Genomic DNA, 13,778 nt, shown 5'->3' with positions numbered 1-13,778 from the left:
GGTGGTCACAAAGCACCAAACTGATCTCCCTGTGCTACACGGCTGCTTCCCACTAGCTATCTATTTTAGGTTTGGCAGTGTATATATGTCCATGCCACTCTCTCGCTTTGTCACAGCTCACCCTTCCCCCTCGCCATATCCTCAAGTCCATTCTCTAGTAGGTCTGCGTCTTTATTCCTGTCTTACCCCTAGCTTCATCCACTTATAATGAGGGTGAGCTGATCTGCCTAGAAGCAGTCCCCGGGGCACGGAAGAGCGAGTGCTATAACTGGGCAGTATTGCTATTTGAGGGTCTGGTTCTCTCTCCCAGAAGGGTTGGGGGCGGGGCGGGGACATAAAGATTTAATTTGGTAAAAGCAGGACTCTGCAAATGCACCTGCTCTGTGGGAACCAGCCACCTCCAAGCAAGGACCGTTAGGGCGGCCTGGGTTCTCGTAGGGGGTTTTAAGCTGCATTCACTTGACAAACATCTGATCTACAAGCAGCCCTGCAGTAATAAATTTATTACCGCTCCTCTGCTCGAATGCTCCAACAGCTTCCCTTCTCAGAGTAAATGCTGAAGTCCTTGGGAAGGCCTGCAAGGTCCCACACAAACTCTTCCTCGTCTGCCCTCCTCTCTACTGCTCTACTCCCACCCCCCGCTCCTGCCTCAGGGCCTTTGCACTTGCAGTTCCCTCTGCCTGGAACCATCTTCCTCCCAAAGATCAGAAGGTTCACTCTCTCACCTCCAACAGCTGTTTCCTCAAATGTCAGCTTTTCTGTGAGCTCTTTCCTGACCATCCTATTTAAAATCGCAAGCCCCACACCTCGCCCCACCTCTCCTCATCTAACACATTCTGTAGTCATTTAACTTGATTGTTTATATTCTCTAGAATGTAAGCTCCTTGGGGAAGAGGTTTCTGATTCGTTCCTTCCTATTCTGAGCACTAGAGCAGTGCCGGGCACATAGCTGGCCCTCAGTAAATATCCGCTGAATGAATGAATAAGTGAAGGAAGGAAGAAAGGGCAGGCACCACCCACCTGAGAGCCCAGATCCTGCTGTCACAGGGTGAGAGTCCAGATCCCGCCCTCGCTGTGGCTCCCAGAGTGATCTCTCAAATGCATCCCTGACCACATCACTCTCTTCCTTAACACCCTTTATCGAGTCCCTCGCCCAATTATCTGTGCTGCACCCAAGCCTTCCCGGGAGAGGGAGAGCCACGTTTGGGAAAGGGTAGTGTCATCATTTGATGAACTTTTCCCTTATCCTCAAGGAGACCTTCAAGATAAAGGCCAAACTCCTCCGCAGGGCCTGTGTCCTGCCTCTGTGGCCTCTCCTACGTCCTTTGCTTTACAACCCCAAGCTGTAGGCGACGGACCACCAAGATGTTCCCGTTCAGACGCTGGTCTCTCCATCCTCTGTGCCTTTGACCTTGGAGCTGCCCATTTTGCCTGGACCACCTTCCCTGGCATCCTCCATCCTCCTTACCCTGGAAAACTCCTGTTCAGCCTTGTAAATGCCATTGCCTTGTGTGTGATCAGCTGTCACCTGGCTGAGACATTTCCCCTGACTGCGCCCAGGCTGGGTCTGGCAGCCCTGCTCCGAGCACGCCTCCTCGGAACACCTACCGTCCACTGCTGCGTGTTTTCCCACTGCATGGCACATCTGCAGCTCGGCACCGCATCAATATTTGCAATTTATCTTTTAATTTCTACACTTCTGGTGCCTAGTAAAACTTGCCTGGCACATGTCGGGCTCTCTGGAAACGTCTGCTGGATGGAAAATTAAGCAACTGGAGTGGCGCAATGACAAAGGTTCTAGAATCCTCAAGGTGCTGAGGCTTTTTGAGATAATTCTGGGACTCACACCTCCCACTCCCAACAAGACTTCTGCTTTTCTGTTTCTATTCCTGAGGATGGGGACCCAAGCCTCCTCTCTCCTCTGGCCCTGCCCAGGGGGACTGATGTACGACCCTTTCCCCTCATATGAAAGCCCCTCCTCTGGACCCCAGAGGCCACTGATGTAGAACAGGGGAGGGGCAGTGAGTTGCGGCACGAGATAGGTCTGGGTTACAACCTTGCTTTGCCCCTAACAAGTTGGATGACCACGAACAGGTTATCAGATCTCTCTGGGATCCGTTTCCTCATTTAGAAAACAGCGACACTCCTAACACTTCCACCTGCGCTGCCTCTGTCCCCCTTGGTCACCTCTATTTAGCAAGCAACTGCTTGGTAAATCTCATAGGCTTGAATCAAAGTCACCCAGGATGGAATTAGAATTCTTCTCCCCACTCATCCTCTCCCCCTTGACCATGAAGCTCAGGCCCCCATATTCCCTGCTTCCCCTACAAGTCCTCTCAGGACGAGGCCTGATAAAAAGGCCTATGGTTTTGCATCCTACCTGATTTGTGAGGCCTCATCAGAGCCCAGCATCCCTGGCTTTACTGCCATTTGGCTTTGAAATAATGCCAGAGGACAAATGCCTTCCATGCTTAGTGCCCTAAACACATGACCTTCAGGAGTAGGTCCAGGGTTCTCATTAAAGAGTCTCCTTGGGTGCCGGGAACCCTCTCCTTATTTTCAAATTGCCCCAGCCAAGGCCAGTGGGTAAAGGCCATTGGATGGATGCCCCTGTGCCTAGGCCGATGCTCGGTGCTGTCAGAAAGTGCTGGATAACTGTGGTCCCTGCCCTTAGGGATTCTCATCTAATGTCTAGGCATACCAACCCTCCAAAACCACTGCCTGGTCACCAGTGTATTACGCATGCACAAACAGCTACATAATGTGCAAAGCCCAGTGCAAAATACAGAGCCCCTTGTTCAAAGCATGGTTAAGAACTGCAAGACAGAAGACTGGTTCAAGATGGCGGAGTAGAAGGACGTGTGCTCACTCCCTCTTGCGAGAGCACCAGAATCACAACTAACTGCTGAACAATCATCGACAGGAAGACACTGGAACTCACCAAAAAAGATATCCCATATCCAAAGACAAAGCAGAAGCTGCAAGGAGAAGGTAGGAGGGATGCAATCACAATAAAGTCAAATCCCATAACCACTGGGTGGGTGACTCACAAACTGGAGAACACTTATACCACAGAAGTCCACCCACTGGACTGAAGGTTCTGAGCCCCATGTCAGGCTTCCCAACCTGGGCGTCTGACAATGGAAGGAGGAATTCCTAGAGAATCAGACTTTGAAGCCTAGTGGGATTTAATTGCAGGACTTTGACAGGACTGGGGGAAACACGGATTCCACTCCTGGAGGGCACACACAGAGTACTGTGCGCATCAGGATCCAGGGGAAAGAGCAGTGACCCCATAGGAGACTGAACCAGACCTACCTGCTAGTGTTGGAGAGTCTCCTGCAGGAGGTGGGGGGTGGCTGTGGCTCACCATGGGGACAAGGACACTGGCAGCAGACGTTCTGGGAAGTACTCCTTGGAGTGAGCCCTCCCAGAGTCTGCCATTAGCCCCACCAAAGAGTGGGGTAGGCTCCAGTGTTGGGTTGCCCAGGCCAAACAAACAACAGGGAGGGAACCCAGCCCCACCCATCAGCAGGCAAACAGATTAAAGTTTTACGGAGCTCTGCCCACCAGAGCAACAGCCAGCTCTACCCACCACCAGTCCCTCCCATCAGGAAGGTTGCAAAAGCATCTTAGATAGCTTCATCCACCAGAGGGCAGACAGCAGAAGCAAGAAGAACTACAATTCTGCAGCTTGTGGAACAAAAACCACATTCATAAAAAGACAGACAAAATGAAAAGGCAGAGGACTATGTACCAGATGAAGGAACAAGATAAAACCACAGAGAAACAACTAAATGAAGTGGAGACAGGCAACCTTCCAGAAAAAGAATTCAGAATAATGATAGTGAAGATGATCCAGGACCTCGGAAAAAGAATGGAGGCAAAGATCGAGAAGATGCAAGAAACGTTTAACAAAGACCTAGAAGAATTAAAGAACAAACAGAGATGAACAATACAATAACTGAAATGAAGAATACACTAGAAGGAATCAATAGCAGAATAACTGAGGCAGAAGAACGGATAAGTGAACTGGAAGACAGAATGGTGCAATTCACTGCCACAGAACAGAATAAAGAAAAAAGAATGAAAAGAAATGCAGACAGCCTAAGAGACCTCTGGGGCAACATAAGACACACAAACATTCACATTATAGGGGTCCCAGAAGAAGAGAGAGAGAAAGGACCCCAGAAAATATTTGAAGAGATTATAGTTGAAAACTTCCCTAACATGGGAAAGGAAATAGCCACCAAAGTCCAGGAAAAACAGAATGTCCCAGGCAGGATAAACCCAAGGAGAAACACGCCAAGATACATAGTAATCAAACTGGCAAAAATTAAAGACAAAGAAAAATTATTAAAAGCAGCAAGGGAAAAATGACAAATAACACACAGAGGAACTCCCATAAGGTTAACAGCTGATTTCTCAGCAGAAACTCTACAAGCCAGAAGGGAGTAGCATGACATACTTAAAGTGATGAAAGGGAAGAACCTACAACCAAGATTACTCTAGCCGGCAAGGATCTCATTCAGATTCGATGGAGAAATCAAAAGCTTTACAGACAAGCAAAAGCTAAGAGAATTCAGAACCACCAAACCAGCTCTAAAACAAGTGCTAAAGGAACTTGTCTAACTGGGAAATACAAGAGAAGAAAAGCACCTAAAAAAAACAAACCCATGACAATTAAGAACATGTTAACAGGAACATTCATATTGATAATTACCTTAAACGTGAATGGATTAAATGCTCCAACCAAAAGACACAGGCTTGCTGAATGGATACAAAAACAAGACCCATATATATGCCGTCTACAAGAAACCCACTTCAGACCTAGGGACACATACAGACTGAAAGTGAGGGGATGGAAAAAGATATTCCATGCAAATGGAAATCAAAAGAAAGCTGGAGTAGCAATACTCATATCAGATAAGATAGACTTTAAAATAAAGAATGTTACAAGAGACAAGGAAGGACACTACATAATGATCAAGGGATCAATTCAAGAAGAAGATATAGCAATTATAAATATTTATGCACCCAACATAGGAGCACCTCAATACATAAGGCAAATGCTAACAGCTCTAAAAGAGGAAATCGACTGTAACACAGTAATAGTGGGGGACTTTAACACCTCACTTACACCAATGGACAGATCATCCAGACAGAAAATAAAGAAACACAAGCTTTAAATGACACAATAGACCAGATAGATTTAATTGATATTTAAAATTTATATTTTCGTTCCATCCAAAAACAGCAGATTACACTTTCTTCTCAAGTGCACATGGAAAATTCTCCAGGATAAATCACATCTTGGGTCACAAATGAAGCCTTGGTAAATTTAAGAAAACTGAAATCATATCAAGTATCTTTTCTGACCACAACGTTATGAGATTGGAAATCAATTACAGGGAAAAATATGTAAAAAACACAAACACATGGAGACTAAAAAATACATCACTAAAAAACAAAGAGATCACTGAAGAAATCAAAGGGGAAATAAAAAAATACCTAGAGACAAATGACAATGAAAAAAAGACGATTCAAAACCTATGGGATGCAGCAAAAGCAGTTCTGAGAGGGAAGTTTATAGCAATGTAATCCGACCTCAAGAAACAAGAAAAGTCTCAAATAAATGTTCTAAACTTACACTTAAAGGAACTAGAGATAGAAGAACAAACAAATCCCAAAGTTAGTGGAAGGAAAGAAATCATAAAGATCAGATCAGAAATAAATGAAATAGAAACAAAGAAAACAATAGCAAAGATCAATAAAACTAAAAGCTGGTTATTTGAGAAGATAAACAAAATTGATAAACCTTTAGCAAGACTCATCAAGAAAAAGAGGGAGAGGACTCAAATCAATAAAATAAGAAATGGAAAAAGAAGTTACAACAGACACCGCAGAGATACAAAGCATCATAAGAGACTACAAGAAGCAACTCTATGCCAATAAAATGGACAACCTGGAAGAAAGGGACAAATTCTTAGAAATGCACAACGTGCCAAGACTGAACCAGGAAGAAGTAGAAAATATGAACAGAATAATCACAAGTAATGAAATTGAAACTGTGATTAAAAATCTTCCAACAAACAAAAGCCCAGGACCAGATGGCTTCACAGGTGAATTCTATCAAACATTTAGAGAAGAGCTAACACCCATCCTTCTCAAACTCTTCCAAAAACTTTCAGAGGAAGGAATACTCCCAAACTCATTCTATGAGGCCACCATCACCCTGATATCAAAACCAGGCAGAGATACTACAAAAAAAGAAAATTACAGACCAATAGCACTGATGAAAATAGATGCAAAAATCCTCAACAAAATACTAGCAAATGGAATACAGCAACACATTAAAAGGACCATACACTATGATCAAGTGGGATTTATCCCAGGGATGCAAGGATTCTTCAATATACACAAATCAATCAATGTGATACACCATATTAATAAATTGAAGAATAAAAACCATATGATCATCTCAATAGATGCAGAAAAATCTTCTGACAAAATTTAACACCCATTTATGATAAAAACTCTCCAGAAAAAAAAAAAAAAAGAAAGGTCATGAAGTACCTAGGGGCAAGACGGGAATAAAGACATAGACCTACTAGAGAATGGACTTGAGGATATGGGGAGGGGGAAGGGTAAGCTGTGACAAAGTAAGAGAGAGGCATGGACATATATACACTACCAAATGTAAAATAGATAGCTAGTGGGAAGCAGCCGCATAGCACAGGGAGATCAGCTCGGTGCTTTGTGACCACCTAGAGGGGTGGGATAGTGAGGGTAGGAGGGAGGGAGACGCAAGAGGGAAGAGATATGGGAACATACGTATACGTATAACTGATTCACTTTGTTATAAAGCAGAAACTAGCACACCATCGTAAAGCAATTACACTCCAATAAAGATGTTAAAAAAATAAATAAATAAAAAATAAAATTAAAAACTTTTCAGAAAGTAGGCATAGAGGGAACCTACCTCAACATAATAAAGGCCATATATGACAAACCCACAGCCAACATCATTGTCAATCGTGAAAAACTGAAAGCATTTCCTCTAAGAATAGGAACAAGACAAGCATGTCCACTATTGCCACTATTATTCAACATAGTTTTGCAAGTCCTAGCCACAGCAATCAGAGAAGAAAAAGAAAGGAAAGGAATACAAATTAGAAAAGAAGAAGTAACACTGTCACTGTTTGCAGATGACATGAAACTATACATAGAGAATCCTAAAAATGCCACCAGAAAACTACTAGAGCTCATCAATGAATTTGTTAAAGTTGCAGAATACAAAAGTAATGCATGGAATTCTCTTGCATTCCTATCCACTAAGAATGCAAGATCAGAAAGAGAAATTAAGGTAACAATCCCATTCACCATTGCAACAAAAAGAATAAAATACCTAGGAATAAACCTACCTAAGGAGGTAAAAGACCTGTACTCAGAAAACTATAAGACACTGATGAAAAAAACCAAAGATGACACAAACAGATGGAGAAATATACCATGTTCTTGGATTGGAAGAATCAATATTGTGAAAATGACTATACTACCCAAAGCAACCTACAGATTCAATGCAATCCCTATCAGATTACCAATGGCATTTTTTACAGAACTAGAACAAAAAATCTTAAAAATTTTTGAGACAGCCAAAGCAATCTTGAGGGAAAAAAATGGAGCTGGAGGAATCAGACTCCCTGACTTCAGACTATACTACAAATCTACAGTAATCAACACAATATGGTATTGGCACAAAAACAGAAATATAGATCAATGGAAGAGGATAGAAAGCCCAGAGATAAACCCATGCACCTATGGTAAACCAATGTGTGACAAAGGAGGCAAGGATATACAATGGAGAAAAGACAGTCTCTTCAATAAGTGGTACTGGGAAAACTGGACAGCTACATATAAAAGAATGAAATTAGAACACTTTCTAACACCATACACAAAAATAAACTCCAAGTGGATTAAATACCTAAATGTAAGACCAGACACTGTAAAACTCTTAGAGGAAACCATAGGCAGAACACTCTATGACATAAATCACAGCAAAATCTTTTTTGGCCCACCTCCTAGAGTAATGGAAATAAAAACGAAAATAAACAAATGGGACTTAATGAAACTTAAAAGCTTCTGCACAGCAAAGGAAACCATAAACAAGACAAAAAGACAACCCTCCAAATGGGAGAAAATATTTGCAAAAGAATCAACGGACAAAGGATTAATCTCTAAAATATATAAACAGCTCATGCAGCTCAATATTAAAAACACAAACAATCCAACCAAAAAATGGGCAGAAGACCTAAATAGACGTCTCTCTAAAGAAGACATACAGATGGTCAAGAGGCACATGAAAAGATGCTCAACATCACTAATTATTAAAAAAATACAAATCAAAACCACAATGAGGGCTTCCCTGGTGGTGGAGTAGTTGAGAATCTTCCTGCTAATGCAGGGGACACGGGTTCGAGCCCTGGTCTGGGAGGATCCAACATGCCGTGGAGCAACTAGGCCCGTAAGCCACAGCTACTGAGCCTGCGTGTCTGGAGCCTGTGCTCCACAACAAGAGAGGCCGCGATAGTGAGAGGCCCGCGCATCGCGATGAAGAGTGGCCCCCGCTTGCCACAACTAGAGAAAGCCTTCGCACAGAAACGAAACGAAGACCCAACACAGCAAAAAGATATAAAATAAATTAATAAATTCCTACCTCCAATATCTTCAAAAAAAGAAAAAGAGAAAAAAGAAATAGCAGAAAATTTCAAATTAGGCATGAGCATGAATTAAAAAAAAACGACAATGAGGCGTCGTTTCTAACCAGTATCTAACCACCTCACACCGGTTAGAATGGGCATCATCAGAAAATCTACAAACAACAAATGCTGGAGAGGGTGTGGAGAAAAGGGAACTTTTGCACTGTTGCTGGGAATGTAAATTGATACAGCCACTATGGAGAACAGTATGGAGGTTCCTTAAAAAAACTAAAAATAGAATTACCATATGATCTAGCAATCCCACTACTGGGCATATACCCAGAGAAAACCATAATTTAAAAAGACACATGCAGATTCTGGGGTTTGTTTAGAGGTTTGAATTTTCTCAGAGAAAGACGGGCCGGCCACGAGGAGAAAAGGAACAAGCCACAGCAACATCTAAGCCCTTGAAAGGATCCTGAGAGAGGGGGGAAAGGGAAAACAGCAGCCTCCAGCCCACCACTTGTGTCTTCTGCCCCTTCCCACCTATCTTGCCCACCCCACCAGCCCACGCTGCCTGGGACTTGAAATCTGTGGCCGAAGGACCGTCACCACATAACATCAAAAATAATCAACCACCCTCCCTTCCCAAACCCACCCAAATTCACTCATCCAGAGTTTACTTTTTTTAATCCACTCAGAACTTTTTTTCTACGACCCCCCTCCCTACATGGAGTTGGGTAGGGGGGGGAAATGAATACTGAATTGGCCTTTCCTTTTTTTAAGGAGACTTTTTGATCCAAGGAGGCCCCCCAAATAATTGAGTTTTGGGTCCTGGTTGGTTGTTTTATTTTTTTTCTCCAAAATTTTAACCCCCTCCCCCGCTGAGCCCAAGGTGCTGACGTCGCAAAAAAATTGGATAAAAACCTGGATCATGGGTTCGGGTCCCATGGACCCCAAAGAGCTTCTCAAGGGCCTGGATAGCTTCCTTAACCGAGATGGGGAAGTCAAGAGTGTGGATGGGATTTCGAAGATCTTCAGTCTGATAAAGGAAGCACGAAAGAGAGTGAGTCGATGCACTTACTTGAACATTCTCCTGCAGACCCGTTCACCAGAAATATTGGTCAAGTTTATTGATGTTGGTGGTTACAAGCTTATTAACAATTGGCTGACATATTCAAAGACAATCAACAACATTTCCCTCTTGCAGCAAATTCTACTGACCCTGCAGCACCTACCACTCACTGTTGACCATCTCAAGCAGAGCTCCAGAAATTGGCCTCAGTCCTTGTCAGCGACTGGATGGCTGTGATCCGCTCCCAGAGCAGTACCCAGCCTGCTGAGAAAGATAAGAAGAAAGGAAAGAAGAGGGAAAGAGTCGAACCACCCCTCCTGAGCGACCGTTGACTGAGGTGAAGACTGAGACTTGGGCTAAGGAGGCCCCGGAGAAGAAGAGGGAGAAGCCCAAGTCCCTCCGAACCACGGCGCCCAGTCACGCCAAGTTCCGCTCTACCCGACTAGAGCTGGAGACCCCGTCTTTGGTGCCTGTGAAGAAGAATGCCTGTGCAGTGGTGGTTTCTGACAAGTACAACCTTAAACCCATCCCCCTCAAGCGTCAGAGTTCCACAGCTGCCCCAGGATATGCTGCGCTCCCTGCAGAGAAGAAATACAAGCCACTCAACACGACACCCAATGCCACCAAAGAGATCAAAGTGAAGATGATCCCGCCACAGCCTATGGAGGGCCTGGGCTTTCTGGATGCGCTCAATTCAGCCCCTGTTCCAGGCATCAAAATTAAGAAGAAGAAGAAGGTGCTATCACCCACAGTTGCCATGCCAAGCCCATTTGACGGGAAAACGAGCACAGAACCGAGCACAGCCAAACCACCTTCCCCAGAGCCAGCACCTCCTTCTGAGGCTATGGACACAGAACGTCCAGGGACCCCAGTTCCCCCTGTTGAGGTCCCAGAGCTCATGGATACTGCCCCTTTGGAGCCAGGAGCTCTGGATGCAAAGCCAGTGGAGCGTCCCGGAGATCCTAGCCAGCTGACCCGGAAAGGCAGGAAGAGGAAAACCGTGACCTGGCCTGAGGAGGGCAAACTGAGAGTGTATTTCTATTTTGAACTGGATGAAACTGAACAAGTGAATGTGAATAAGATCAAGGACTTCGGCCAGGCAGCTAAGCGAGAGATACCGTCAGACCGACACGCGTTTGAGACGGCCCGGCGTTTGAGCCACGTCAACACGGAGGAGAAGGTGCCCTGGGTGTGCCCCCGGCCCCTGGTGCTGCCCTTGCCTCCTGTCACCCCTGGAAGCAACAGCCAGGAGCGGTACATCCAGGCTGAGCGGGAGAAGGGGATCCTTCAGGAGCTCTTCCTGAACCAGGAAAGTCCTCACGAGCCTGACCCTGAGCCCTATGAGCCTATCCCCCCAAAACTCATCCCCCTAGATGAGGAATGTTCCACGGATGAGACCCCGTATGTTGAGACCCTGGAGCCTGGGGGGACCGGTGGCTCACCCGATGGGTCAGGCAGTTCCAAGTTGCCTCCTGTTCTGGCCAATCTTATGGGAAGCATGGGTGCCGGGAAGAGCCCCCAGGGTCCTGGAGGAGGAGACATCGATGTGCAGGAGATCCTCACCTCCATCCTGGGTAGCCCTAACATCCATCCCTCAGAGGAACTGCTGAAGCAACCAGACTATTCAGACAAGACCAAGCAGATGCTGGTGCCTCATGGACTCTTAGGCCCTGGTCCCATAGCCAATGGTTTCCCACCGGGAGGCCCTGGGGGTCCCAAGGGCATGCAGCACTGCCCCCCTGGGCCTGGCGGACCTATGCCAGGTCCCCATGGAGGCCCTGGGGGCCCTGGTGTGCCAGTGGGTCCACGTCTCCTGGGTCCCCCACCCCCTCCCCGGGGGTTGATCCCTTCTGGGATGGCCCAGGTGACCCCCTGCGGGGTGGCCCGATGCGTGGGGGACCAGGTCCGGGGCCATACCATAGAGGCTGTGGTGGCCGAGGCGGGAGTGAACCACCTTCTCCTCCTCCTCCATTCCGAGGGGCCAGAGGAGGTCGCTCTGGAAGAGGACCTCCAAATGGACAAGGGGGCCCCGGTGGGGGCATGGTCGGAGGTGGTGGGCATCATCCCCATGAAGGCCCTGGTGGGGGCATGAGCAGTGGCAGTGGACATCGCCCCCATGAAGGCCCTGGCGGCGGCATGGGTGGTGGCAGTGGCCATCGTCCTCATGAAGGCCCTGGTGGAGGAATGGGTGCTGGTGGTGGACATTGGCCGCATGAAGGCCCTGGACATGGGGGGCCCCATGGCCACCGGCCTCATGATGGCCCTGGTCACCGAGGCCACAACCATCAAGGGCCACTCCCTCATGAGCACCGTGGCCATGATGGCCCTGGCCATGGCGGAGGGGGCCCTCGACGGCATGATGGAGGCCACAGCCATGGAGGAGACATGTCAAATCGCCCTGTTTGTCAACATTTCATGATGAAGGGTAACTGCCGCTATGAGAACAACTGTGCCTTCTACCACCCGGGTGTCAATGGGCACCCCCTGCCCTAGGGACCACCTGCCCACCCTGCCCACACCCCTGTGGACTGCAGCCTTGCTCCTTCCACCCTTTTATGGCTTATGTGAGGCCCAGTTTCCCCTTTCCCCAGCTACTGAGGCGCCGGCCCCCTCAGTGCCCACCTGCCTGGGCTCCTGGGGGTTTTCTGACACCTGGTGTGCATTGATGTACATATTTTCCTCCAATCTGGGGTGGAGAGAGACTGGACACATTCCGTACCCTGGGCGGCTGAAGAGGAGACCCAGTTGGCTTCACTTTTTGAGGAGATTTGCCCTTTATGCCAAGCGCCTCTCCGGTATTACCCTTTATGCCTGAGAACCTAAAGTTGGTTATCCTGGAGAACACCTCTACTCTCCTCTTGTGGGTCCTCCACATGCACACACAACTCTGACACGGGATCAGCTGCACTTATGAAATCATCCCAGCCAAGTTCATGCTTCCTCGTGGGGTGGGGAGATGGTGAAAGGGGTATTGTGGATCCCACTGCCCTGAGAGGACTCAGTCAGGCTGGATCTGAGCTCTGGAACACATCATCCCCACTCCTCCCCGACACAGGCTTTACATTGAGTCCTTTCTCAAGTAAGACGCTGCAATCTCCCGTGAACACCCAAGTTTGCATCATGGGTCTGCTAGGTTCAATGATGGGAAATTCAGGTCGGCATCCGGTGAAAAGTTTTAGCTGGCATAGGTGAGGCCATGGGTGGTGGTCCACCCTTGCCTGCAGCTCATTCTGGAAATTAAAACACTTCAGTGAGACCAGCTTTTCATCAACTGAAGCCCGGCGTGCTGGGCATGCCAGTCACACTACACGCACTGCCTCTGGGAGTTAGCGTGCTCCTGGCGCCCCCCCGGAACCTTGTGGGTGTGAGGCCTCCAGCTCCCTTGCCCTGTCAGCCACCTCTGAATCCCCACCAGGTGCCTTCCTGGGTGGATTCGATAAGATGCCCTGCCCTCTCCCAGCCCTCTCCACCTATCTCAGCACAGTTGTTTTCTATGAAAACAGTGGATTGGTTGGGTTTTGTGCATGGTCTTGGGTTAGAGTCACAGTGGATTTGACGATGAGTATTTTCTTTTTTCTTTTGGTTTTGTATATTTTGTACATTAATAATAAACAGTGGAAAGAGAAGTATTTAATAATAATAAAAAAAAAGACACACGCACCCCGATGTTCATTGCAGCACTATTTACAATAGCTAGCTCATGGAAACAACCTAAATGCCCATCGACAGACAAATGGATAAAGAAGATGTGGCACATATATACAATGGACTATTACTCAGGTATAAAAAGGAACGAAATTGGGTCATTTATGGAGACGTGGATGGATCTAGAGACTGTCATACAGAGTGAAGTAAGTCAGAAAGAGAAAAACAAATATCATGTATTAACGCATATATGTGGAATCTAGAAAAATGGTACAGATGAACCAGTTTGCAAGGCAGAAATAGAGACCCAGATGTTGAGAACAAAGGTATGGACACCAAGGGGGGAAGGTGGGTGGGGG

General features: G+C 46.7%; 2 protein-coding genes across 4 annotated transcripts in view; one reads left to right on the top strand and one right to left on the bottom strand.

The window, feature by feature from the left end:
* The window catches only part of CSMD2 (CUB and Sushi multiple domains 2), a 672,138-nt gene that overhangs the window by 468,713 nt on the left and 189,647 nt on the right, over positions 1-13,778 (bottom strand). The gene's annotated exons all lie outside the window — the stretch shown is intronic.
* On the top strand, positions 8,933-12,439 carry LOC101285154 (serine/threonine-protein phosphatase 1 regulatory subunit 10-like). The gene is given in 4 exon segments (XM_033422218.2): positions 8,933-9,958; positions 9,961-10,053; positions 10,056-11,612; positions 11,615-12,439. Coding segments are annotated over 4 exon segments (2,628 nt in total). The 5' UTR covers positions 8,933-9,633; the 3' UTR covers positions 12,268-12,439.

This window comes from Orcinus orca, chromosome 1 (genome assembly GCF_937001465.1).
Source record: "Orcinus orca chromosome 1, mOrcOrc1.1, whole genome shotgun sequence".
NCBI classification, from domain to species: Eukaryota; Metazoa; Chordata; class Mammalia; order Artiodactyla; family Delphinidae; genus Orcinus; species Orcinus orca.
The sequence above is the reverse complement of the archived record's forward strand: the minus strand, read 5'-3'. Positions and strand labels throughout refer to the sequence as shown.